Raw genomic sequence first — 26,492 nt, 5'->3', positions numbered from 1 at the left:
AAACTTTAAAACTCTTAGGAGAAACAAAACATACAGGAGGATCTTCATAACACTGGACTTGGCAATTCTTTCTTGGATAGGACACCAAAAGCATAGGCAACGATAACAAAAATAGGCAAACTAAACTTCATTAAAATGAAAAATTTTGTGCAAAGGACACTATGAAGAAAGTAAAAAGGCAACCCACAGAATGGGACAGAATTATTTGTAAATTGTATATCTGATAATAGATTAATATCCAGAACAGATTTTAATATCTCCTACAATTCAACAAGAAAACACAACCCAATTAAGAATGAGCAAGACTTGAAAAGATATTTTTCCAAAGACGATATACAAACAGCCAATAACCATATGAAAAGATGCTTAGTTAGTATCACAAGCCATCAGGGAAATGTAAATCAAAACCACAATGAAATTAACACTTTTTATTCATTGGGATAGCTATTAAAAACAACAAAACAAAAATAACAAGTGTTGGTAAAAATGTGGAGAAACTGGAATCCTTGTACACTGCTGGTGGGAATATAAAATGGTGCAGCCCCTGCAGAAAACTGGGGTTCCTCAAAAAATTAAACATAGAATTACCATATGTCCCAGCAACTTTGCTTCTAGATATACACTCAAAAGAATTTAAAGTAGGGACTTAGATACTTGTATAAAAATGTTGATAGTAGCGTTATTCACAATAGCAAAAGTGTCTATCAACCTAAGTGTCCATCAACAGAAAAATGGATAAACAAAATATGATACATCAACACAACATGGATGAACCTTGAAAACATTATGCTAAATGAAATAAGACACAAAGGACAAATATTATATGATTCCACCTATAAAAGGTGCCTTGGATAGTCAAATTCAAAAAAAAGAGAATAAAGGTTACCAGGGGCTTGGGGGTTACGGTGGGGAAAGGAATAGGGAGGTTATTGTTTAACGGGTCCAGAGTTTCTGTTTGGGATACTGAGAAAGCTCTAGAATTAGACAGTGATGATGTACACAACACAATGTACTTAAATTAATGCCACCGATTTGTACCCATAAAAATGGTTTAAATTGTAAATCTGATTATGCATATTTTGCCATAATAAATTTTAAATTAAGAATGTATCCAAAGGCCCTTACCACATTTGGTGAGCCTTTTGTTCCTCAACTGAAAGAGTGGGTATAGAAGTTACTTAGAGAATACTTTACAAAACCTTGATTGGTAGTGATGGTAAAACAGTACCTAAGCCACCAACACACACACACACACACACACACACACACACACACACACACACTACACTCAATGCTCTATCAAATAGCTATTATATTTTGCAAAGCATTACAAATCTAATAAATTCACTAATGATGCAAAGTTTACATCCTCCCATACTGACAAAACACAAACATTCTCTAAGCACAAAGCTTATATTCACAAATAATTTTCTGCAACAAGACAAAATTTCAATTAATCACAATGGGAATTTAGTTATTTAATGCAACCACTAATCTAGTATCACCAATAAAATGTAAGCAGTTATATCACAAAACCAGGGTTATATTCAGTGGACATGCATTAATAATAATCTATACAATTTTAACGTTACACCAGAAAAGGAACTGAATACAAAATTTCCCTTGATTTATGGTGGTCTTCAAATTTCATGGCACAGATTACCAATAAAACTGTAAAAACAGATTGTAAATATTTTCAATAAAATGGTAAAAAATTTAATGAGCCTTTAGGTTTCATATTGGGCTAAAGATTCAAAATATCAAGCTGGCCCCAATCTGTCAAAAATGACAGATAAATATATACAATGACTAGACAGGTTATTTAGTTACAATGGTACTGAAGGACTACTCACCCCTGTCCAAAAACAAAAAACAAACAAACAAAAAACCCATTGGGGTTAATTTCTCAATGCAAACAAAAGTATTTGTAAATACTGTGATTATTATAAACTTGGAAACATACCTGGAATCAGGACAGTGATGAAAGTAACACACAAGGTCAATCATATTTCTGATCTGTCTTCATAAAGCCTTCTGGCTCCAAAAGCCCAACACTGTCCCTCAATATAAAACTAAGAAGAGAATGACTTTACCCTACTTGCTGACATTCTTCTACAGAATAATCTTTCACTAGGGCAGGGCTCAAGCTCCATTAACTTGCTTCTCTAGAGTGTGATTAGCAGAGCACCAAATTTATAAACTGATAGGGCCACCAAAAATGCTGAACACACTTTTCAAACAGAAGCAAACTCCCCCAACCCCCCAACTGTTAGTTCTATGCGCCATGTTATTCTTGAAACTTACGTGGCTACCAATAAGAAAAGAATTAGGGAAGGTTTGAACATATCTTGTACTTTTCATCAAGGCTAAAGTGCAAAATATCTCCATATCTCTGATATTTTAATAGGAAAAAACATCAAACACACATAATAAAGAAACTGAAATGACAGTAAAGCTAATACAAAAAAGACCTCTTTAAATATACACTTGAAGACTACATAAGACCAATTTTTCTTTCTTCAGTGAAATCTGTAAATGAACCAAGTTCTCACAGAACTTGACATTTTGTTTCTCTTTCCCAGGATCAGAAATTCCAAAATTAGAGGGAAAAAATGGAAAAAAATAACATTGCATGACAATGGACACTAAGTTCATAAAGAACCTTTTTAAAAAATGAGATTTTATGGAAGAAAATACCATGAAAATAATAATCCTATGAGAATTGTCTTTTAAGCACAGTAAATTTGAGCCTTGGTCTTCATGAAGATACTACAGCTTCTATAGAAAACTATAAATATACAAGACTCCAGGAAAAAAAGTCAAAATACGTATTATTTAACATTCTGTAGGCCTAAAAAACTTTGGAGGGGAGGGAAAAGAATAGCCAACTGAATCTTAAGAATACAGAACTACGAAAAATTCCTGGGTCAAAAGGGTGCTCCAAATGGAACCATACTTAGTGAAAACATACAACTTAGATTATTTTTAAAAGGAAAGAAGTCTTGAATAATTGCAGTCCCTTCCAAAAAGGAAATCTTAAATTAAGGGGAAAAGATTCTAATAGTGTAAACGAGTCTGGCTCAGAAAGAAAACTGAACAACATATCCAAGATTCTGTCCATAAAAGTAAAGACGTTACATCTTTAATATTAAAGAAATAGGCTATAAAAAAAGTTCATTCTCAGACTTGGTTTTAGTAAAAGCTCATTTGTGCTCCTTTGTGGGTGCATAATAAAGTTCCATGGGTTTGTTCACTTTCCAGTATTTCTCACTGACCAATTCCAAAGAAAAAGAGCCATTTAATACCTAAAACAGAAAAAGAAAGAATCAGAAACTGCTTAAAGCACAGCAGTGAGATGTACCAAACATAAAAGCCCTTTTTTTTTTAATCTTAGGATTAAACTTCTTGTCACGTATACTATTCATAAAAGAACAACCAAAAGATACCAAAATGGTAACTACTACCCCACTGCAATTTCTCATCCTGTCAGGGTCTCAGGGTCCTGAACCATTTTGATTAGACCCCACCAAACCACCTGCCAGTCTCAGCTGGTGAATGTGCTTCCAGTTTTAATAGCTATTCTTTTAAATACTCACAGTGAACTGCCCACTGGCTGTTGCTATGTAAATGGTATACTGCTTCTCACTGGCTGTATCAAGGTTCATCTGGTTTGATTCTCCTTTGCTTCGAAGTTCTTCCAAAGCTAACCTCACAGCCAGATACTTGGATAAGTGATCAACAGTGGCATTACCTGAAGTCTTTATGTATCTGGAAAAATAAATTAAAAATTTAATTTCTACATTAATGATAAAAACATACTCAAACTATAGAATACGTTTCTAACAAGCTAAATAAAATGTTAAGTGTCTCAATTACTCACGAAATAGTATCAGAAATTTATTTCTCTACTACCTAAACCTTTTTATTGAGAGGTACTGAAGAGCGGAAAGTACAAACTTACTATCTGTCTACAAGGACATGAAAGTGCTACCTACCTTATCATCCAAAAATGATATAAATGACAAATACAAACACATATAAGGAGAACTGCAGGGAGAAAAGAACATAACCCTCAACCCCAATGAGCAGAATTATGTCATCTACAGCAGCAAGAGGAATAGTAAGAATATGAGCAAATTTCCTGTTGTCTAAGAACTGATGGATTTTCTGGTTTTTAAGATAGAGCCTAGAAGCACCAACCTTGAAAAAAAAATTTTTTTAAGCATGGCATACCATTCAATCACTCATTGAACAAGTATTTGATACTTATCTGACCTCAATGACAGCAGTGTGGAGATAAGTGGTAAAACAGCCATCTTTGCCAGCATGAATTCTAGAGTCTACTGGTAACCTTAGTATCATTTAAATAACTCTTCTTCCCTCTACCTAGAAGTGTCATTCCTTTCAGATACACAAATGTGGATGGGAAGCACATGAGGAAGGAAGTAAATAACAATCTACACAGCCAGAATATCCAAGTGAACGCTGGCAATCAATGATATAACAAATACTGCCCTTACTTCTTATGTAAAACTACCTTTTAATTCCAAATTAAATATTATAAATTCAGATAATCTAAGGCTAACCTACACACTTACCTTGTCTGTGCACTATCATCTTTTTCCATTAGTGTAGGATGAGGCCTGAATACTAATTCAATTTCACTAGCACCATCCATTACTGGATCAATTGCCACTGTTGCATTGTTATTATCAAGCTCAAGCCCGGAATCATCAGATGTTTTGGTCCGTTTGTTACTAGGTCCTGCTTCCTGATTACTGTGTGTGGATGCATTACTACAGTGAGAACTGTCACCATTGTCTTCTGCTCCACTACCATTTTCAATCTGTTGTTTCTTGCCTCGCTGTAATCTAGTTAAGGAAAAATAAGGGGGTTGCATAAAATTTACATTTGGACCTTTTCAACATCAATTTTAAAACACGTTTACTGAACTTCAGAATTCTAAAAAAGTCTTCATAACTGAATTTGCTTCAAGTTGGATAATGGCATTTATTTCCCTCGTGTCCCAGAAAGTTCTAAAGAACCCCACTCATATATACATAGTTGAATAACTCAAACAAATGTTTATATTCACTTAAGAATTTTTTTTATTTACTATCAGAATTATTGCCATTTGTATTTTGATCATTTGTTATGAGATTTTAAATCTAAAGTCATGATTCAGAAATGAAAATTTAAAAGTTGAGGGAATATATTTGTGCCCCTTTTTAGTTAGTTAGAAGTTCATAGGGAAACAAGATTTAAGATGAATGGGAAGCACTCCCTCCCTGCCAACCTCACTCGAAGTCTGCTAATATAATATAAAATTATTCTAATGAGAAAAACGAGATGGTATTTAAATGACAAGTATGGATAGAAAAGCAGTCTAACAAGCTCAAACACTAAACAACAGCAACAACAACACTAACTGGGCAAGGTGCTCTGGTTATACAACTGATTTACTCATCAAAACAACAGTCAAGGTAGTTATTATCATTTTATAGTTGAGAAAACCAAAGAAAATGAAGTTCAAAGCCCCATGGTTATAAGCTCGTAAGTGCCAGAACTAGAGCTAGGATGTGATACACATTCTACCACACTGCCCACCCCCAACCTGTATATGAAAAAAATTACATGTTTACTGCCAGAACAAGGAAATAACAGCCCGCTGCTTGGGAAAACAGCTCAAGAACTTTCACTTTTTAAAAAACAAAACACACACGCACACACACAAAATCCTGCTTATGAATCTGTAGACCACTTTAAAATTAAGCAGGGATCAATAATAAAGGACAAAACTATGATTCAAGAATATATCAACAGATACAACAAAATATTTAGTCTTAAAAAGTTTAGAACTAAGCCAGTCACAATTCCACTTATATGAGGTATTTAAAGCAGCCAAATTTCATGAAAACAGAAAGTAGAATGGTGGTTGCCAAAAGCTGAGGGGAGGAGAAGGAAACGAGTTGTTTAATGGGTACAGAATTTCAGTTTTAGAAGATGAAAAGGATTCTGGAAATTGGTTATAATGTGAATGTACTTACACATTACTTACTGTGAACTGTATATTTAAATATGGTTAAGACAGTAAATTTTATATTTTTTATCACAATTTAAAACATATTTCAAAACAAACAGGCCAAAATAATGAAACAAACAAAAAAAACCCAGTGAAAACATAAAGACCATACCTAAACATTTCCTAAAATCTGCAACTAAAACAAAAGCAAAGTTGTTTCAGTTGACTGTAAAGTAATCTAACAGGGTTACTTGTCTTACTGTATTTATTTTTATCCCAGACTTCTTTCCAAAAAAGTTTCAGGTGACAAAGCTAGATTAATTTATTTCAGGCAGCATTCTTAGAATAATGTTAATATAGATTAATAGATTATATCTTGCATATATCAAATCATATCTACAATACTACATACTACTCTAATAGCATTTTAAGAACTACACCATCACACTTGAATGTCATAGGAGGAACCATAAAAGTATTTAGGAATGTGAATATTTAGCCTCTACTATTTAAAGAACTAGTAGAAGTAGTACAGAATCCAACAGAAGTATTTTGACAAAGATCAAGACTGCTACACACAAGAAATTAATTTTAATTCAATATAAAGGTAGAACTTCAAAAAATTCATACTCAAAAATATTTACTGAGCAGCTACTTTTTAAAAAATGTTTACTTATTTTTGAGACAGAGAGAGACAGAGCGTGAGCAGGGAAGGGGCAGAGAAAGAGAGAGAGAGAGAGAGAGAGAGAGAGAGAGAGAGAGAGAGAAAAGGAGACACAGAATCTGAAGCAGGCTCCAGGCTCTGAGCTGTCAGCCCAGAGCCTGATGCGGGGCTCAAACTCACGAACCATGACTGAAGATCATGACCTGAGCCAAAGTCAGATGCTTAACTGAGTGAGCCACCCAGGTGCCCCATGAACAGCCACTTTAAGCCAACCATGGTTCTATGCACTGGAGTAATAAGAATCAATAATACTGACAGTCTCTACCCTCTAAGGGCTTATATTATTCTAGTGTAATTGGTAACACACAAATGTCAGAGAATAAGAGCTGTAGGGAAAAATGAAGAAGGGAGGGTAAAAAGGTATGGAGTGCTCAAGTAGAAGATAGGAACTTAGCAACCTGAAGAAAGTGAGAGAGAGTGCCATGTGGATTATCTGGAAAAGGGTTCTTTACAGAGTACAAAAGCCTTGAGACAAAAGCATGCTGGGGAAGTCTGAAGAACAGCAAGGAAGCTGTAAAAAGCTACGAACAAATGAAAGGAACTCTTGTCATGTACTCACACCACTAGAAACGTTCAAGCAAAATCAAAGGACTACCTATAAAAATTTTGCAAAGGGGATTCTTTCTCCTGCTTAAAGACTAAAATGAACAACCGTTAAAATCCCTCAAAGTCTTAGAAATTTATATAACTCTTTTAAAATATATGCATTCAGGGGCGCCTGGGTGGCTCAGTCGGTTGAGTGGCCGGCTTCGGCTCAGGTCATGATCTCACAATCTGTGAGTTCGAGCCCTGCGTCGGGCTCTGTGCTGACCGCTCAGAGCCTGAAGCCTGTTTCAGATTCTGTGTCTCCCTCTCTCTGCCCCTCCCCCGTTCGTGCTCTGTCTCTCTCTGTCTCAAAAATAAATAAATGTTAAAAAAAAAAATTAAAAAAAATAAAATAAAATATATGCATTCAACATTTTATTTTACTTTGTTAATCAGAGCTGTAGGCCAGTTTAATACAGTTAGAATGCAGCACATCTTCTTCAGAACGACTTCTAAAACTTTAAAAATAGCTATGCTTGAACGTCAATCAATAAATTCTGATTTACTTGGTTTAGGATGGTACCAGAGGCGCTAGAATTTTAAAACTTTCCGTGATTCTGATGTTTAACCAAGGTAAGAAACATCAGACTGGGACAGGGCTTTATTGGCATCTCCTACTTTGGAAAATGAGGACTCCCACTGAGGCCTAAATATATGAGAAAGTATCAGAAAGGACCATGGAGGAAAGGAAGGGGGAAAAAAACCAGTTAGTTACAAACAGAGAGGGAGGGAGGCAAACCATTAAGAGACTCTTAAATACAGAGAACAAACTGAGGTTGATGGGGGGGAGTGGGGTGGTGATGGGCACTGAGGAGGGCACTTTGTTGGGATGACGACTGGGTGTTGTATTTAAAGAGATGAACCACAGGAATCTACCCCAAACACCAGGAGCACACTTTACACACTGTATGTTAGCAACTTGACAATAAATTATATTTAAAACAAAAAAAAAAGTGTCAGGAAACAAAAATGAGGGTAAGAAAGTATCCAAATAATGCAGGGTGTTGGACGCCATCATCATGGTCTTTTAGCCTGAAAGTGAATAGAATATAGATATTAGAGACTTCAGAGCAAAGGAAAACCATGATCTGACTTTCACTTTAACAGAATCACTCTGGCTGCTGTGCTGAGAATGGACTTTGTAAAGATAAGCAGGGAAAGTAGAAAGACCAATTAGGAGGCTATTTTAATACTCAAATGAAAGATGGTGGTGGCCTAGACCAATCTGGATACATTATGGAAAAAATTAAGACTTAACTTTCAGTCTGTTCACAGACTGAAATGCACAATGTGAGAAAAAAAAAAGAAAGGTTAAGGCTGACTCCAAAGTTTTTGGCTAAAGCAAGTGGAACGACAAGGTTGCCATCAACTGAAATGATCAAGAATGAAGAAAAGTAGGGGGTATGAATAAAAAGTTCAGTATGGGGGCCTCGGTGGCTCAGTCAGTTAAGCGTCCAACTCTTGATTTTCGCTCAGGTCATGACCTCATAGTTCATGAGTTCAAGCCCTACATGAGGGCTCTGTACTGACAGCACAGAGACTGCTTAGGACTCTCTCTCTTCCTCTCTCTCAAAATAAATAAATAAACTTAAAAAAATTAAAAGTTCAGTATTGGACATGTTAAATTTGAGTTAAGGAATAGCTAATTCATACAAAAGGAACCAGGAGATTATCGTCTCCCAGAAGCCAGGTGAAGAAAACTATTCAAAAGGAAATTTACTGTGTCAAATACTGTTAAATAAGATGGAAAAATGAGGTCTGAGAATCAGCAATTAGATTTTGCAATGTGGAGGTCACTGGAAAATTTGATGAGGGGATACGGGGGTAGGGGAGGGTGTGATAAAAGTCTGACTACAGGGGGTTCAGAATAGAATGTGAGAAGAACTGGAGACCATGAGCACAGACAACTTTTTAAGCAGTTGTGCTATAGAAATGAGAAAAGGAATGGTAAGTGGAGGGAGAAGTGGGTACAAGAGAGAATAGAATGGAATACCCTATTAAAAATGAAAGTATATATTACATGGAAAGGTAACCATGCAGAACTACTATTTACAATTGTATTTTATCTTTTCCAAAGTGGAGGCTGTTAAGTAAATTCAATATTTTAATAAAAGTATTCAGAAAAACGGCCACCATCTCTGGCTTCCTTTTCCATATACCTGTTCATGGCCTGTATCTTCAGTCCTTCCTCAATGCTGTGACTGAGTGCTTGCTGATTATTGTGCTTGTTGATCCTGGCTAATACCCTCTCTTGATGAGCTTCATACTCATCACGACTTGGATAAATTTTGCTGATGAGTGCATCAAAGTTTGGGTCTGGCCTTAGTGATCTTTTAGAAACTAGCTTTTTCCGACAGGTAGGACATTCTTTATTGCTAAATAAAAAGAGGGGAAAGAAAATGTAAGCAATATCAGTATCTTTGGGCTAACGACAAAAATATCCAATTTCTGGATAGTTATGTTTATTCCAATACCTTTAAGTCACAGAAATTTAACCTGAATTTCTTTGCGGGTAAGCAAGATTTTGGAAACTTGAGACATTCAACAGAACTTGTTAACAAAGAAAAATGTGAATACTCCCCAATGATAATTTATATACAATCATCTTAGAAATAAAAATCTATTTCTTGTTAATATAAATTCCCCAATATCCATGCCACAAGGAAAAGCTACCCACTAATCTAATACATATTAATTTATGTATCAATCCTTTTATTAAAATAGCATTCATAAGGATATTATTTTATATAATTCAAAAGTAGAAAAACCATGGTTTCATGCTTTGTAATTTCCTCAAAACAAATACTCATGCTTTTATAAAGCTGTTAAAATTCTGTAAAATCAACTGTTTCAAAACAAAGATTCTCCAATAATTAAAACTTAGACTTTAGAAGAATTTCTAGTTCTCAAATGAATACCTATTAGAGAATGTATTTCTCAATACCCATAAAGCACCATCCTGGTATAATTTAAGTACCCAGTATAACTCATTTCAACGTACCCACTTCTGAGGGCTGTGATAATGCAGTCTGCACAAAAACGATGCAAACACTCCTTTGTAGTCATGGTGTTCTTCAACATATCCAAACAAATTGGGCACATTAATTCACTGTGTAGACTTCGGGGTGAAACCACAATTTCCAAGCCATCTGTTATTGCCTCCTGTAGAAGAGTCATTTTAAAATTAAATGCTACCTATTTTATTATGGACAAGTTCAAACATGCAAAAGCACTAAATATGACCAAAATGAACATTTATATACCCATGACCCAGCTACCACCACTGTCAACTCACAGCCAACCTTATTTTACCATAATTTCCCCCCAAATCCCCTCAACCCCCCACCACTGTTATAATATCAATGCTCTTATTTTAATGGCTAAAAATAATATATTAATGTGTTTAAAAGATAAGTAATGGTAAATCATCTTGGCCTAACAAAAAAAGCATTGAATTTGGAATCAGATGCCTTCGGTTCTAGTTCTAGACCTATTAATGTGACTCTAAATAATAATTTAACATTGTTTTGTTACCTGCAAAATGAGGAAGCTAAGGCTAAATAAAATTTAATCCTTCTATCTTCACAAATTGCACCATTCTGTTAACAAATTATATTATTTCACACCATCCATTAAAAGATTTTAAGATTCCAATACAAATATTCTCTAATTTATATACATGTTCACAGTAATGTGTAAGTACATTCACATTATTGTATAACCAATTTCCAGAATCCTTTTCATCTTCTAAAACTGAAATTCTGTACCCATTAAACAACTCATTTCCTTCTCCTCCCCTCAGCTTTTGGCAACCACCATTCTACTTTCTGTTTTTATGAATTTGGCTACTTTAAATACCTCATATAAGTGGAATTGTGACTGGCTTAGTTCTAAACTTTTTAAGACTAAATATTTTGTTGTATCTGTTGATATATTCTTGAATCATAGTTTTGTCCTTTATTATTGATCCCTGCTTAATTTTAAAGTGGTCTATAGATTTTAAAATCACTTCTTGAGGGGCGCCTGGGTGGCTCAGTCAGTTAAGCATCCAACTTCGGCTCAGGTCACAATCTCACAGTTCATGAGTTGGAACTGCGCGTCAGGCTCTGTGCTGACAGCTCAGAGCCTGGAGCCTGCTTCAGATTCTGTGTCTCCCTCTCTCTCTGCCCCTCCCCTGCTCATGCTTTTTCTCTCAAAAATAAATAAACATTAAAAAAAAATTTTAAGTCACTTCTTGAACCTTAAGTCTTGATCCATAAAAGTAGTTTTATACAAAGTGCTCAGGTTCTCAGGTTAATCTACAAACTAATTTAATCCATAGTACCGGTACTAGTATTTCTAACTGTCACGTGTAAAAATGTTCCAATGCAAAAATGCATTTGGAGGTCCAATGTAGAATTCCAGAACACATCTCCCAGCTGCAGAGAAATCAGTGACTTCTTTCTTCATAACCACCACCACTACCCACCCTTCCCACAAGGTGGCACTGAGTACAAATTTCCCTAGCTCTAAAGTCACAACCAGGCACTCCTATGGACTGAGGAAAGATATCCAGTAGGTGGCTACTGAAGAGGAAGGTCAGAAAGAAATAAAGAGCTTTCTATGTTATTGACACTTTGTTTCCACTAGTTCTCCATACATATGTTTTCTCTACAGGGCCAAAGAATGATGACCCTACAAGGAAAAACAAAAACTACAGATATTGTCCATAAAGGACTCCAGTAAAATGCATTTACAGTAACTACCACTATTTTTGAGTGTCTTAGTATGTTTCAACCTCTCTATAGCACTTTCAGTATTTTCTTTTACTTAATTTAATACACACACAAACTTCTGATGAAGAAACATCACTCCAAGTATGATGACTCAGCTAGTAACCAAGTCTGTCCTCTTCCTCCTTAGAACTTGCCTAGTAAAATCCCAGCCCTGGACTCAACCACCCATGTTCTCCATGTCTGTACCAGTGCAGGTGTGTAGCACTGTGGGAGAAAAGGGGGGAATCATAAAACCAGACTAGTATCACTAAATTTCACCAGTTTTAAATGGGTGTTCAACACAGCTCAGCAATTCTCTCGTAACAAACTTGTTTTTTCTATGTGATCTTATACCTTGTCTTCTATCTGCAGAACTTCCTACACCTGAACACTGAAAAGCTTATCTTACCTCAAATTTCACTGAGAGCTCTCTCATTTTCTCTCTGTGACATCTTTCTTTTTAAATTATTTTTAATGTTTATTTATTTTGAGAGAGAGAGAGAGAGTGAATGAATGAATGAATGAATGAACGAACGAACGAGCATGGGAGGGGCAGAGAGAGACACAGAATCCGAAGCATGCTCTAGGCTCTGAGCTGTCAGCACACAGCCCAATGCGGGGCTCAAACTCAAGAACTGTGAGATCATGACCTTAGCTGAAGTCAGAGGCTTAACTGACTGAGCCACCCAAGCACTCCTCTACGACATCTTTTTAAATCATCATCATCTTTCTTGCTAAAAGGAGAAAACATGCCTCTTTCTATCAAAGGGACATCCCTTCCTACCTTTTCAAGTATATTCTTTTGATTATTTTATTTGCTCTCAGGCTTCAGCATTCTCTGGCTCTCCACTAAACCAGCCTAGAGTAGCATCTGCATGGGGTTACTATCTATAGTGAAATATGAATGCTACACCTTAGAGCAGTGTGGAGCCGGGGCGGCGGGGGGGATATCATTGGTACACCTCTATCTCCCATCTTATAAACAAAACAAAATTTTAAACTTCCCAGTTCCATGTTCCCCTCCAGTTTTTACTCCACTTCTTTGCTTCTCTGCACAGCCAAACTTCTCTGAAAAACTGCCTATATATTTTCACTTTTTTCCCCTTCAACACAGTACAATCTATTTAAGTGAACTTACTCCTGTCAAAGTCATGAAGTATACATTGCCACATTCAAAGTACACTTTTGTAATCCTCATTTTACCCATCCTCTAGGTAGTACTGAACACAGTAGCTACATCCTCCTTCTTGACACAACTCCTCTTAGATTTTGATCCCCTATTTTTCTCCTATTTTTCTTTACTTTGGCTGTTTCTTTCAGTTTCCTTTGCTGGCTTCTTTTCCATTTCTTCATTTCTAAATGTTGAATCTCCCCTGGATGAAGTTCTGGGGCCCTTCTGATCATCTCTCTCCAGGTTTCCAGATTATCTTATCCATTCTCACTGCTTAAAAATTGCTACCACACCCAAAATCTTACAGTTAGGCCAGACTCCTAGTTAGCATCTATGCCTGCCTGACTTACAGGCATTTCAAAATGAGTTCAATTTTAAGTATGTTTATCTCCTTCAAACCTGGAACCCCCCCAGTCTTTCCCCTATTCACCTTTTTTTAAAGATTTTATTTTTAAGTAATCTCCACACCCAACATGGGGCTCGAACCCACAACCTAGAGATCAAAAGTCACACGCTCTACTGACTGAGCCAGCCAGGTGCCCCCCATCTTCACCTCCTTGATCTCCCTTAATGCCCCCTCCCATGATTATCTGTTACCTCACTGACGACTTTCCCCATTTACACAACTTCTAAAATGTATAATTCTATGGATATTTGTTTAATGTCTATAGACTCCATAAGCTGGTGCCACAACTATTTTATTCACCACTTCACCTAGTGCCTAGCTTAGGACCTGGTACAGACTATGCACTTGAATTATTTGTTTAATCAATGAATGAAGTGTAAACCAAACATACCCAAGTCAAGACTGCTTGCATATAAATTCATTATCACTGTTATGTTCTTTTAAGTATTCATTTTCTAAAAATGTATACCACTTTACAGATGTGTCATATTTCCCCCTAGTTACCTTAGTCTACATTACCTGAGGTGTTCGTTGTAATTCATATAAACTGAGTTCCCATGTTTTGCTTAATGGTTGAGTTCCGTTTGTCTGCACAGCCTGAGACATTGCTAGGAATAAAAAGGAAAGAAAAACAATTTCAGTATCTGAAGGGGAAGTAAATCTCAAAACTGATTTTTTGGAATTGTGAATTCCAAGAATAATCAAAATAGAAATTACACACTGGCTCCTCAAAAATTAAAAAGAAGAAAAGCTCAAGAATCTTTTCATTTAAAAATACAAGCTACTTGAGAGCAAGAGACTACACTGAACTCTAAATGCTCTACAGGTGGCATAAAAAGCTTAAAATTATTACTGAATGTACAGAAAACTCTCTTAATCCTAAACAATAACTAAGTTTCTAAACATTTAGTTCTATGATTTAGAACTGAATAAAGAAAATGTAATAGTCTTCAGCATGGTCAATTCTTGCCCGACACAGTAAAATCTACTTTATGGTACTTTAAACTCATGCTCATTCTGCCTCTACTTTCACAGTTCCACTCATGAAAAATCCTCTACCTGATATAGTAAGTCAGCTTATAATGTTCAGAAAGCTCTTCCTAACGCTGAGCCTTAAAATGCTACCTATTCATTCTATAGCTGCCCTCTGGAGACACAATGATTAAGACTAATAATTTTTCTACATGACAGCCTTTCAAATATTTGGGGACTGTTATCATATCCCACCTGATTTTTCTTTCCTTTTGGCTAAATATTCTAGTTCCTCCTACTGCTCACCATTTGCATTATTTCAAGGTCTCCTCACCACCTTGACATTAATTCTGCCTCTCTCCTCTGGTTACGAATAAACTTAACGTTAAGGCCAATTTCTGTGCTTGTCTTTGAGTAGGGGAATGGGATCTAGGATACATCTGAGGAAGATGGTCTTAGAAAACTAACTCCTCTCCAAAACAGGCAGAAGAAGGGGCTCCAGGCATTAACATTTTTAGTAGGTATCTATTATTAGCCAACCTGAACTGCTCTACGTCCTTGCCTCAGAATTCACAGCCTAAAAAGAAGGAAATCGTGTAAATAAGTAAACTACAATCTGACAAGATAAATTCTAAGCAGCAGAATCAAAAAAACAATATGGAATTTCAGAAAAGAATCAAGGAATTTGAGGAGTAAGGGAAGGCTTCAGGAGAGATGGAGTAAGCTTTAAAAAATAAGAGATTACTACACCAAGATGGGAATAGAAAAGAAAGAGGGTTCTGGACAAAACAGAACACCATGTATGAGGACAGGCATGAAAACAGAATATGCCTGTACTTAGGAGCTACTGGAAGTTTCAAATGAGTGATGCAATCAAATAGTTTCACAGAAACTCAAGCAGTAGTTGCAGAAGGTAGAGAAACAAAGAGCAATTAGCAGTAAGAAAAGTGAGGACGCTGTTTCAAAAACCTGGTTAACTATCTGAACCAAAGCAGTTAAGCATGGACATAGAGACAAAACTAGATAGACTTAGTGATACATTCGACATTGATGTAAGAGAGGAGGATCCAATATGACTTTGGGAAAACAACTATCCTTTAAGGAGATGGAGAACGCAGAAGGAACGTGTGGGTGGGTGCCTGCGTGGCTCAGTCAAGCGACTCTTGATTTCAGCTCAGGTCATGATCTCCTGGTTTGTGAGTTCAAGCTCTGCGTTGCAGAGCTTGCTTGGGATTCTCTCTCCCTCTCAATTTTAATAAATAAAGTTTATTAAAGCAAATGAATTTCAATAAATAAAACTTATTAAAATAAATAAATTTTAATAAATAAAATTAAAAGAAAAAAAGAGAACAAGTAAGTGGAATGGCTACAAATACTGAGTTGCAGTTATTTATGGCCCACTGAGGTAGAGTGGTTCATTAGACAGAAAAATCCCACACCTGCTTGAAGACACAACCTGCATATTTAAATCATATATTCTATATTGGCATGCAGACAATGAAGGACATGACCTATTTGTATCCAGGAAGCTGAACTTCCCACTTCCAGCAAATACCATTTAAACAGCTATCAAGAACTCACCCAATCGGCAATTAGCTCCACTTTGCTTTAAGAAGCAAAAGCACTTAATTGAAATTTAAACTATATTTAACCACTAAAATTCTACATACCTGTCTCTTTTTAACAAAAAACCACACTCCACATGAAGTTTCTCCCTTGCCCAAGCAAAAATTTGAAATAAATTATGTTCAAACTTTTCATATGAGCAAGCTGTGACTTTTGTTTACTATTTCAAGGCTGCCCACTGAGTCTACCTGCAGTATTCTCACTTATTTTATTTACCAGAATTGGTGGGCTCCCAAACAAGCAAACGTTCCTTGAGCCTTTTGTTTCCTTGTAGATATATGTGCTATTGTCTGTACCATAAATCCTACTACAACATAATGAATGTCTCAGAAAACTAAAATTACTCAGGAGGAATTTCTAAGAATTCCAAATCCTAATCCCATCTCCCAACCTGTAACTGCTAACCTAGGGCCAAAGCTCTCCCAGCAAATTAACGGGAACCATCAAAAAAAATAAAAGCCTTCTGCTGAAAGCTCAGTTGTAGAGATATCAGTTCTCCTCCATATAACCAAATTGTATCTGATTTAGATATTTGTATTTCTTTGGCAAGCATGATTCAGGAAGTAATTCACAAGTTAGTTGTAGTTGCAGAATTTCCTGGTATTTGGAAAAACTAGGATCTCCATGGCCTTGAAAAGTTTTCCGGTCTCTCTGTGTATATCTATCTGTATTGCACAGCATATGTTCTCTCTGGTATCTAGGGTCTTAAATGCTACTGCAGGGATGCTATCTTACCAGATAATGCAGCAGGTAAACCTGAGACCAATAAAAGGATACAATCGTGCTGATCATCAAAACCACCGTCTCAATTCTTAAGAACATATCAGCGCTGTAGATCTGAGTTATATTTAGTGGCCTCTCCTGTCACCTGGCCAAGAAGGGCCAACAGGGATCTAAGAATTAAAAATTCCATTTTCGGAGGCCTCAAGATACAATTGACACACACAGAGGAAGCATATACATAAGCATGGTCTGAAGGACACGATCCATATGTATAACAGGAAGCTCAAATCTCCACTTTTGGCAGTCACTGAACAGACAAGCTCTAGAGAATTAGCTCCTCTTGCTTTAGGTCAATATACTGTGTCATTTAAATTTAATCTAAAGTTCCTACCCTTCCCCCAAAACACATATAACCCTTCTTTTACTTTCATTTGGTGAGAAGCGGCATTTTTGTCTTGATGTTCTCCCTTGCCCAAGCCAAGAATATGAAATACACTTAGTTTTTGTTTTTTCAGATGAGAATGAATTGTGATTTTAATGAACATTATTTGGGAATTATCTATGTTCAGATACTACTAATACATAGAGTAAATAAGAATGGATCACTTAGGATTATAAACTGGAAAGACAGAGCATAGAGATGAAGCCAGTGAAGATGAGAAACGAGGTGTCAGAAAAAATAATCTTAGAGATTCTTTCCAGCAACAGGAATGTGCTACCTAGACTACTGCCTGATGATCCTTGCAGGACAACAGAAAAAGATCTAGGTCTACCTGGCCCAACCCCCAATTATCACACCTAAATTACACTTCTGAATAAGAGATTCCCCAACGAAACAGAAATGTTTCCTGCACAAAGTAGGCTCTCACTTTTGTGAAGAAAATATACAAATGAAAAGTTATTATTAGCTATGACAAGATAACTTGGCAAAAACAGAAACTCAATCTGATAAAAGACCTAGTTACAGGCAGATTTTGAAAGCCTGCAGCATCACCAACCAATGAGGAAGAAATATCAACACAATATTTAGATGTTCTTTTAGAGACTACAAATACCTGGCACTTTCATGCTGACTTTGCACATGTTCACATTTATGGCAGGCAGATCATGCAATCCTTTCACAGAGGCTCAATGTGGTTTCAAAAGCTTTTAAACACAGCACCTTCAAGAGTGACTACCCACAAAGAGCAGAATATGCAAAAGATGAAAAATTCCTGTGCATCTACACAGAAAGATTTAGTAAGTTTATATTTTTTAAAACAAGAAAAAGGTTAGACTTCCAGTTTCCAGTTCCACATGTTAGTCACTTTGCCCTAGCAAGTAAAAAATTGAAAAGACTAAAAAAATCAACAACTTTTCTTGGACCCATAGCAAGGGGAGGACGCAAGGTAAACCACTGTCCCCAAGAGTGAAAAGACAGAGTATATAGGAAATCTCAGCTTACCAGAGCAACTCGGGAGTGGAAACTCCAACAGGATCCAGTGTCAGAAAGGTAAATCTGAATTACAATTAAATTGCTAGACTCAGTGCAGCTAAGTCTGATAGCTGAAAACTCCAGGCAGACCCAGTCATAGAGGTAGCTCCAAAATATGAAATTTACCTCCAGAAGCTTCACCAGATTCCCACAGTAAACAGTAAAAATCCCTTTATGCTTGCCAGAGAAGTCTGTTCTTAACAAGGCCTGCCCTCAGGGAAAACGAGTTATTCAGAACCTAACATGCTAGGATATTATCAGAACCTGACTGATTGGGAAGGACAATACCCAATCCCAGCCCATTCTAGGCATCCTGTCCCACCTGAGGGAAGAGGAAATAAACTGAGAACTAGTGGTAAAGTTCACAGTCCAAAGTATTAGTCTCACTAAAAGACTGAGACTACAAGACTGTAAAGCCCTTCATCTCCCTCTACATCTCACCACCACATAACTGAAGGCCTAATTACAGCAGTTCCTTGTACCCAGTACACCATGTCTGACTATCTAGAAAAAAATTCTAAGCCATACCAAAAGGCAAAAAACACAATTTGAAGAGACAAAGCAAGCATAAGAACCAGACATGGCAAAATAGTACTGGAATTATCACATCAGGAATTTAAAACTACTATGATTACTATGTGAAGGGCTCTTAATGAGTAAAACAGACAGCATACAAGAACATATGGGCAATGTAAACAGAGAGATGGAAATCCTAAGGGAAAAAACCAGTAAGAAATGCTAGAGATCAAAACACTGTTATAGACATGAAGAACGCTTTTGATGGGCTTATTGGTAGCCTGGATATGCTTCCAGCAAGAACTCTGAGCTAGAGGATGACAGATCAATAGAATCCTCAAAGACTGAAAAAGAACAAAGAAAAAACAACAACAACAAAATCCCAGAACAGAATACCCAAGGACTGTGGGTTAACTTCAAAAGATGTGATATACATGTAAAGGGAATATCAGGAGGAGAAAAAAGAAAGGAATAGAAGAAATAATTGAAACAATAATGACTGAGAATTTCCCCAAATTAATGTCAGACACCAAATCACAGATCCAGGAAGCTCAGAGAACACCAAGCAGAATAAATGCCAAAAGAACTACACCATGACATATCATTTTCATACTACAGAAATTCAAAGATAAAGAAAAAAATTCCTGAAAGAAGCCAATGGAAATGGTTACTTACTAAAGTAAAAAAAAAAAAAAAAAAAAAAAAAAAGAACAAAGTATGTCCTGCGCTTTAGACTTGTGTTGCATTATAGTTGCTTACATGTCTGCTCCATTGACTTAATATATCTTAATACTTTCTCCTACACCTAGAAATGAACCCGCTTTTTAATAGAAGTTAAATAAGTGAAGATGTTTAGAAAGGAAAAAATAAATCTTAAATGATATGTAACAGTAAAGAATTACTGCTTACTAAAGCTGATCTTACATGATTTAACCAGGCATCTTAAAATTGGAGTATGTATATATACTCCTGACCTATACAAAAGCTTTCCAGGGGGCTATACAGGGCTAGGATAGTTTTCAAATAATTTTAGTTTACATATTATCAATTCTCCTTAAGTATTTCTACCCAAATTCATCTAACAGGACTATGTATCTGCGCGTAGGTCTCTCTCCTTGCCCTAATCCTTTCATAAGGTTACAAATCATTCATTCACTCATTCAAATATTGATTTATCTATTGCACCCCATGCACTGTACAAGCTGCTATGAATACCAACAATAAGCAGAACAAACATGCATAAAATAAGTTAATAATTCTTTAAAATTTTTTTTTAATGTTTATTTATTATTGAGAGACAGAGAGACACAGAGCGTGAGCAGGGGAGGGGTAGATAGAGGGAGAGACACAGAACTCGAAGTAGGCTCCAGGCTCTGAGCTGTCAGCACAGTCCGACGCGGGGCCCGAACCCACAAACCGCGAGATCATGACCTGCGCCGAAGTCGGTCGCTCAACCAACTGAGCCACCCAGGCACCCCAATAATTCTTAAGTGCTATATAAAAGATTCAAAAAAGGATCCTGGGCTTTTCAAAATGGGGGATCGAGGAAGGACTTTCAAAAGAATAGACATGCTGTCCTGCTTCTGATTCTGTGTCTCCCTCTCTCTCTGCCCCTTCCCTGCTCATGCTCTGTCTCTGTCTCAAAAATAAATAAAAACATTAAGGAAAAAAAAATTAAAAAAAAAGAATAGACATGCTGGAAAAAAAAAGAAAGGTCAACGTGGCTGGTAAAGAGGAGAACAAGAAGAGGTTACAGAGCTAAAGAGAGGTGACCTTCTCAAGAATCAAATGAGATTAAGAATTTATGGGATGTATGAGTAAAACATCCCTCAGAAATATTTATGATCTTCAATTTTAAGTAATAAAACCATAAAAACTGAAAAAAGCATTAGAAATTACAATATAAAATTAGAAAAAGGAAAAGTAATTATAAAAGCATAAAGCAAATCGAAAGAACACTTAAAAAATAAAAAATAATGGGACTTGTTCATGAAGCAAAATTTAATTAGCTTTGATAAAGAGAATGCTATAAATTTCCCACAAAACCAAAAGGAAAAAAAGAAAATGCACATACAAATAGATTATTATACTTTTAAAATTAGACTATATTCTACTTTATATCAAATAAATTCAACTATTCCTAATTAAGTCTTCTAATATGTTAGAAATAGATGGAAATACTTTTTTAACTTAATTTGTTTTTAATTTACATCCAAATTAGTTAGCATATAGTGCAACAATGATTTCAGGAGTAGATTCCTTAATGCCCCTTACCCATTTAGCCCATCCCCCCTCCCACACCTCCTCCAGTAACCCTCTGTTTGTTCTCCATATTTATGAGTCTCTTATGCTTTGTCCCCCTCCCCGTTTTTATATTATTTTTGTTTCCCTTCCCTTATGTTCGTCTGTTTTGTCTCTTAAAGTCCTCATATAAGTGAAGTCACATGATATTTATCTTTCTCTAATTTCACTTAGCATAATACCCTCCAGTTCCATTCATGTAGTTGCAAATGGCAAGATTTCATTCTTTTTGATTGCCGAGTAATGCTCCATTATATATATATACCACATCTTCTTTATCTGTTCATCCATTGATGGACATTTGGGCTCTTTCCATACTTTGGCTGTTGTTGATAGTGCTGCTATAAACATTGGGGTGCATGTATCCCTTCAAAACAGCACACCTGTATCACTTGGATAAATACCTAGTAGTGCAATTGCTGGGTCGTAGGGTAGTTCTATTTTTAATTTTTTGAGGAACCTCCATACTGTTTTCCAGAGTGGCTGCACCAGCTTGCATTCCCAGGAAACATTCTTTTTTTTGAGAGAGAGAGAGTGTGAGCAGGGAGAGGCAGAGAGAGAGGCAGCCAGAGAATCCCAAGCAGACTCCGTACTGTCAGCACAGAGCCCAATGGGGCTCAAACCCATGAACCCTGAGATCATAACATGAGCTGAAATCAAGAGTCCAAAACTGAACCAACTGAGCCACCCAGATGCCCCTGAAATAGATGAAAACACTCTTAACTTGATGAAGATATATATACCAGAAGTCCCAAGGTTAAAACTTTTGAAAATTCCTATTTTAAAAGTCAGGAAAAAAAAAACAAGACTGCATTTCTGCTGGAAGTCCTCCATATGCCACTACCCCAACACACGCACACAAAGAATAGGGGAGCAGGACACTGGAAAAGGAATTGACAAAAGTATCAGCTGTAGATTATATAAATACCTAGAAAATCCAGCAGAATCAAATGAAAATTTACTATATTAAAAAAAAAAAAAAGACAGCAACATGGTGGCTTCGATAGAGAAAAACAAGCCAAAAAAGCCATAGATTTCTATAAACCAGGAATAAACATTTAGAAATGCATTTTTTTAGTGATCTGATTTACAACCATTCACAAGAGCAACAAAAGCTACAAAATATTTAGAAGTAAATTTCACGAAATATTGACAAACGAAACTATAACTTAACTGAAAGATATTAAAGAGAACATGAATTGGATAAACATATATGTAAACATAAATCCAATGTAATGCAATCCCAATCAAAATATCAACATATAAAATGATTCTAAGATTAACCTGAATGATGCACAAGAATACTCAGGATACTCTGAAAAAGAATCAGGGAGACATTCCTTATGTCTAATATTAAAGTTTCATGAAAAGCAACACTATGGTCTGAAGTAAAGATCAGATTAACGCATCAAAACAAAGGGTTCAAAACAGATATGTGAATTTATGTAATTTAAGATATTTTAAGTCAGAAGAATTTAAATACTTAAATTAAAAAAATTAAATCAGACATACCTAAATAAATTGAAAACTCCAAAAGGATTAAGCATTCAAAAAAAAAGCGCTACAATTTCGAAGGGGCACATGCACCCCAATGTTTACAGCAGCACTATCAACAATAGCCAAAGTATGGAAAGAGCCCACATGTCCATCGATGGATGAACGGATAAAGAAGATGTGGTATATATATACAATGGAGTATTACTCGGCAATCAAAAAGAATGAAATCTTGCCATTTGCAACTACGTGGATGGAACTAGAGTGTATTATGCTAAGAGAAATTAGTCAGAGAAAGACAAATTATCATATGACTTCACTATTATAAGGAATTTAAGACACAAAACAGATGAACGTAAGGCAAGGGAAGCAAAAATAATATAAAAACAGAGAGGGTGACAAAACATAAGAGACTTAAATATAGAGAACAAACAGAGGGTTGCTGGAGAGGTTCTGAGAGGGGGGATGGGCTAAATGGGTAAGGGGCATTAAGGAATCTACTCCTGAAATCACTGTTGTACTATATGCTAACTAACTTAGATGTAAATTTAAAAATACAATACAATACAATAAAATCTATATAAGATGAGGGTAGAATGCCTGCCTACAATTAAGATTAGGAAGGCAGGCTACTAAGACACAATACCAGAATACTTTAAAAGTAGTTCACGTTTCACCTCATAAAATTTTTAAACTTCTATACAAAAACAAGGAAAGTTATCACAAGCAAACTAAATTGATAAGCGAGAGGGAGAAAATATTTGCAATATCAACAATACAGGCAAATATCCATAACATACACTGAATCCTCTCCCAAGACAATTTAAAAGACAACTCAATATAGGCAAAATAATTGTGCTTAACTTCACTAATAATCCCTAAACTGCAAATCAAAACACTCTTATCTACATAAGCCTCATTTCTTGTCTATGATACTGACAAATATCAAGATACTAATAATACAGTATGTGTTAAAGTATGCAGAAAACAGGAATTCTCAAATCCAGAAGTGTACAGCAGCATGGTTTTGGGGACAGAGGATTTACAGTATTTGGCCTTAGGAATGTATGCCTTGAAATGGAAACGCACACCTGTTTTTAAATTTATTATTTTCGATCAACATACAATTAAGAACTTACTGGTGATAATCATTATTTTATCCACATTCTTTAGAAGTGTTATAATAGACAAATTAGCTTGGAACTTCCATACAATATGTATTCTAACATACACAGGTACCTTAAACTCTAAACTAATCTCATTTGCTTATTCTTTTAAAAAATTCAATTAAATTAATAGTTGTAAAATCAAAAGACAGTATCTGTCAAACACAGATGCCAGTGAAAGAGAACATACCAAAAGAACGGTCTCTGCTCTTTGGCCAAATCAAAATATTAACACTGTACTGTACTGGCTGAATCTTCAGAGCAGCCTGAATCTGTCAAAAATGTTTAATGCACTTAAGTTTGGCCTTATAATGGTTCTCTTAGGAAATTTATCCAACAAATATTCTCATACAGGTATGCAATAAATATATATACAAGAATGGTGATCACAGCATTGTTTGTGATAGCAAAAAATCATAGAAATATATATATATATGTCTGTCAATAGGAATATGGCTAATTAGGATATAGCCAAAGCACACAGTATTATGTAGCTACACATACTGACATGGAATTCAACATATGCACACAACAAACAGTAACTTTTTAAAAAGCTGTAAGGCAAAATATAGAATATGATCCTATTTTAAAAAATCCAAACACCTAATGTAGGTTTGTGATTTTGAGTTCTGTTCACTATGTGTCAGCCATATTTGCCACCTTTCTCTTTGTCAATCTTACCAAGTTCATTCTCATTTTAGGATCTTTTTTAAAATTTTTAAAAAACTTTTATTTTTTGAGAGAGAGCATAAGCTGAGGAGAGATGAAGAGAGAAGGAGACAAAGGACCCAAAGGAGGCTCTGCGCTGACAGGCTGACAGCAGTGAGCCCAAGCCTGACATGGGGCTCGAACTCAGATCATGATGTGTGGAAGACGAATGCTCAACCAACCAAGCTACCCAGGCACCCCTCATTTTAGAATCTTTTTACTAGTGCATCCCTTCCATCTGGAACAGAATGCTTTCTTCCCCTCCCCTTCAAGATTTTGCCATAGCTAGCTCCTTTACGCATTCTAACAAAATTCTAACTTTGCTGTTTTCTCATGTCTTTTTTTCTCTACAACACTTTTATAGCCTCTAAGCTCCTTGAATGCAGGGTATTTATCTACCTTATTCACCACAATACCCCCAGTACCTTGCACTGTGCCTAGCATATAGTAGTTACTCAATAAATATCCGCTGAAGAACTTAACAGTGGTGATGACTAAATAAAGGAGCTCAAATGAGGCAATCTTAACATTTCACATTTTCATGACCAAACATATATTTCAAATTAACATGGAGAAAAAGACAAAAGGAGTAATTATCAGTTGGTCTATTTTCTATGTATAAAGAAAATATTTTTAATGTATCTGCATGGTTAGGGCTATTTGAGCAAACCAATCTGTCCTTCAAAAAAGAAGTGTTGAAAAATTAAATACAACTGAATTGATACGTTAGAAATTTACCTCCCTAGAAGTATGTGTTGATAGCTCAGGGGGTGTGAGACTACAGAGACATTCATGGGTTATAAATTCTGACATGTCTGATCTGTCCATACCCCTTACCCACATTCATTTACATTCCAAAGATTAAGAACCTAGGATCCTCCCCTTCTGTAACTGAGGAGGTTTTGTTTATACTGAGGAACAAAGGTTTCCCTTTCCCTTCCTCTTTCAGGAAGAGGTAACACCTCTACAAGCTCCCAAATTCATATTTTTCAGGTTCCTTACCTACCAAATGAACATCCAGGTCTCAATGCATCACTCTGAGAGGGAAGAACTGGGGCAAAGGGGTTATTGCTATAATAATTAATCTATCCTTGTCCCAGAAATTGTGTTTACTTTCAGGATAATATGAATGAATATAGCCATTAAAAACTTATCATTTGAACAAAATTTCGTTCATAAAACTTGTCTTGTGATTCAAGCTTTAAAAATAAATTTTTAAAAATGAATGTAAAAATTATTTTTTCAGGACAAAAATACATTAAGTCCCCAACTTAGAAACTAAAATTTCCATTCTAAGCTTTTCCACTAAAAACATACTATGCTTAACTAATGAATTTAATGAAGTGTATGAAGTATTGGAAAGTTTGTATTTATATACTAGGTTTAATGACATTATGGATTCGTCTTTTGAAGACTAGTCTAGAAACCTAACCATTAATCCCAACATTGTTCCTACATAAATATTCATTTAATAGTACCTGGCAAATAACGTAGCGGACCCCTAATGTTCCATTTTTTTAAATCCCAGCCCTAATCTACAATCTTTACACTGGTTGAGGGGAGTACAACAAAATCATAATCAAATCTATTAGAGGTTATTAGATGTGGCAAAGAACAGGTTTCATGTAAAAATTGAAAACAAATACAGTTTCCCATTCAACTCTTGAGACTCCCAAGACCCTCAAATCCCCTGAGTGGGCCACACATTTGCTCCCAACACCATTCTCTAGATCCCCTAGAAGTAAAAATAGATCCACTAAACCATAAATTCCTCAAGAATAAGGGCAAAGAATTTTATATTTTAAGGATGTCTTTATGTTATGGTACAACAAATGAGACAGCTAGAAAGC

At 35.8% G+C, this 26,492-nt stretch overlaps 1 protein-coding gene and 1 non-coding gene across 8 annotated transcripts in view; both read right to left on the bottom strand.

The window, feature by feature from the left end:
* Nucleotides 1–413: 413 nt before the first annotated feature.
* RNF2 (ring finger protein 2) overlaps nt 414–26,492 on the bottom strand; it is a 49,087-nt gene continuing 23,008 nt past the window's right edge. For 6 of the 7 annotated variants that reach the window (XM_015073320.3, XM_027074358.2, XM_053209448.1 and 3 more), the window contains exons 2-7: nt 14,182–14,270; nt 10,333–10,493; nt 9,491–9,706; nt 4,599–4,871; nt 3,597–3,768; nt 414–3,305 (exon numbers count right to left, since the gene is read on the bottom strand). In XM_015073320.3, the coding sequence (XP_014928806.1) occupies nt 3,204–3,305; nt 3,597–3,768; nt 4,599–4,871; nt 9,491–9,706; nt 10,333–10,493; nt 14,182–14,268 (1,011 nt within the window). In that variant the 5' untranslated portion in view covers nt 14,269–14,270 and the 3' untranslated portion in view covers nt 414–3,203. Of the gene's footprint in view, nt 3,306–3,584; nt 3,769–4,598; nt 4,872–9,490; nt 9,707–10,332; nt 10,494–14,181; nt 14,271–26,492 lie in introns of those variants that run through there. The other variant, XM_053209450.1, reaches the window with a different exon arrangement.
* On the bottom strand, nt 13,722–13,794 carry TRNAK-UUU (transfer RNA lysine (anticodon UUU)). The gene has a single exon. It is a non-coding gene; the product is annotated as a tRNA-Lys (tRNA).

The sequence above is a fragment of the Acinonyx jubatus genome, chromosome E4 (assembly GCF_027475565.1).
Source record: "Acinonyx jubatus isolate Ajub_Pintada_27869175 chromosome E4, VMU_Ajub_asm_v1.0, whole genome shotgun sequence".
NCBI lineage: Eukaryota > Metazoa > Chordata > Mammalia > Carnivora > Felidae > Acinonyx > Acinonyx jubatus.
Note: the sequence above shows the minus strand (reverse complement) of the source record. Positions and strands in the feature narration are given on the sequence as shown.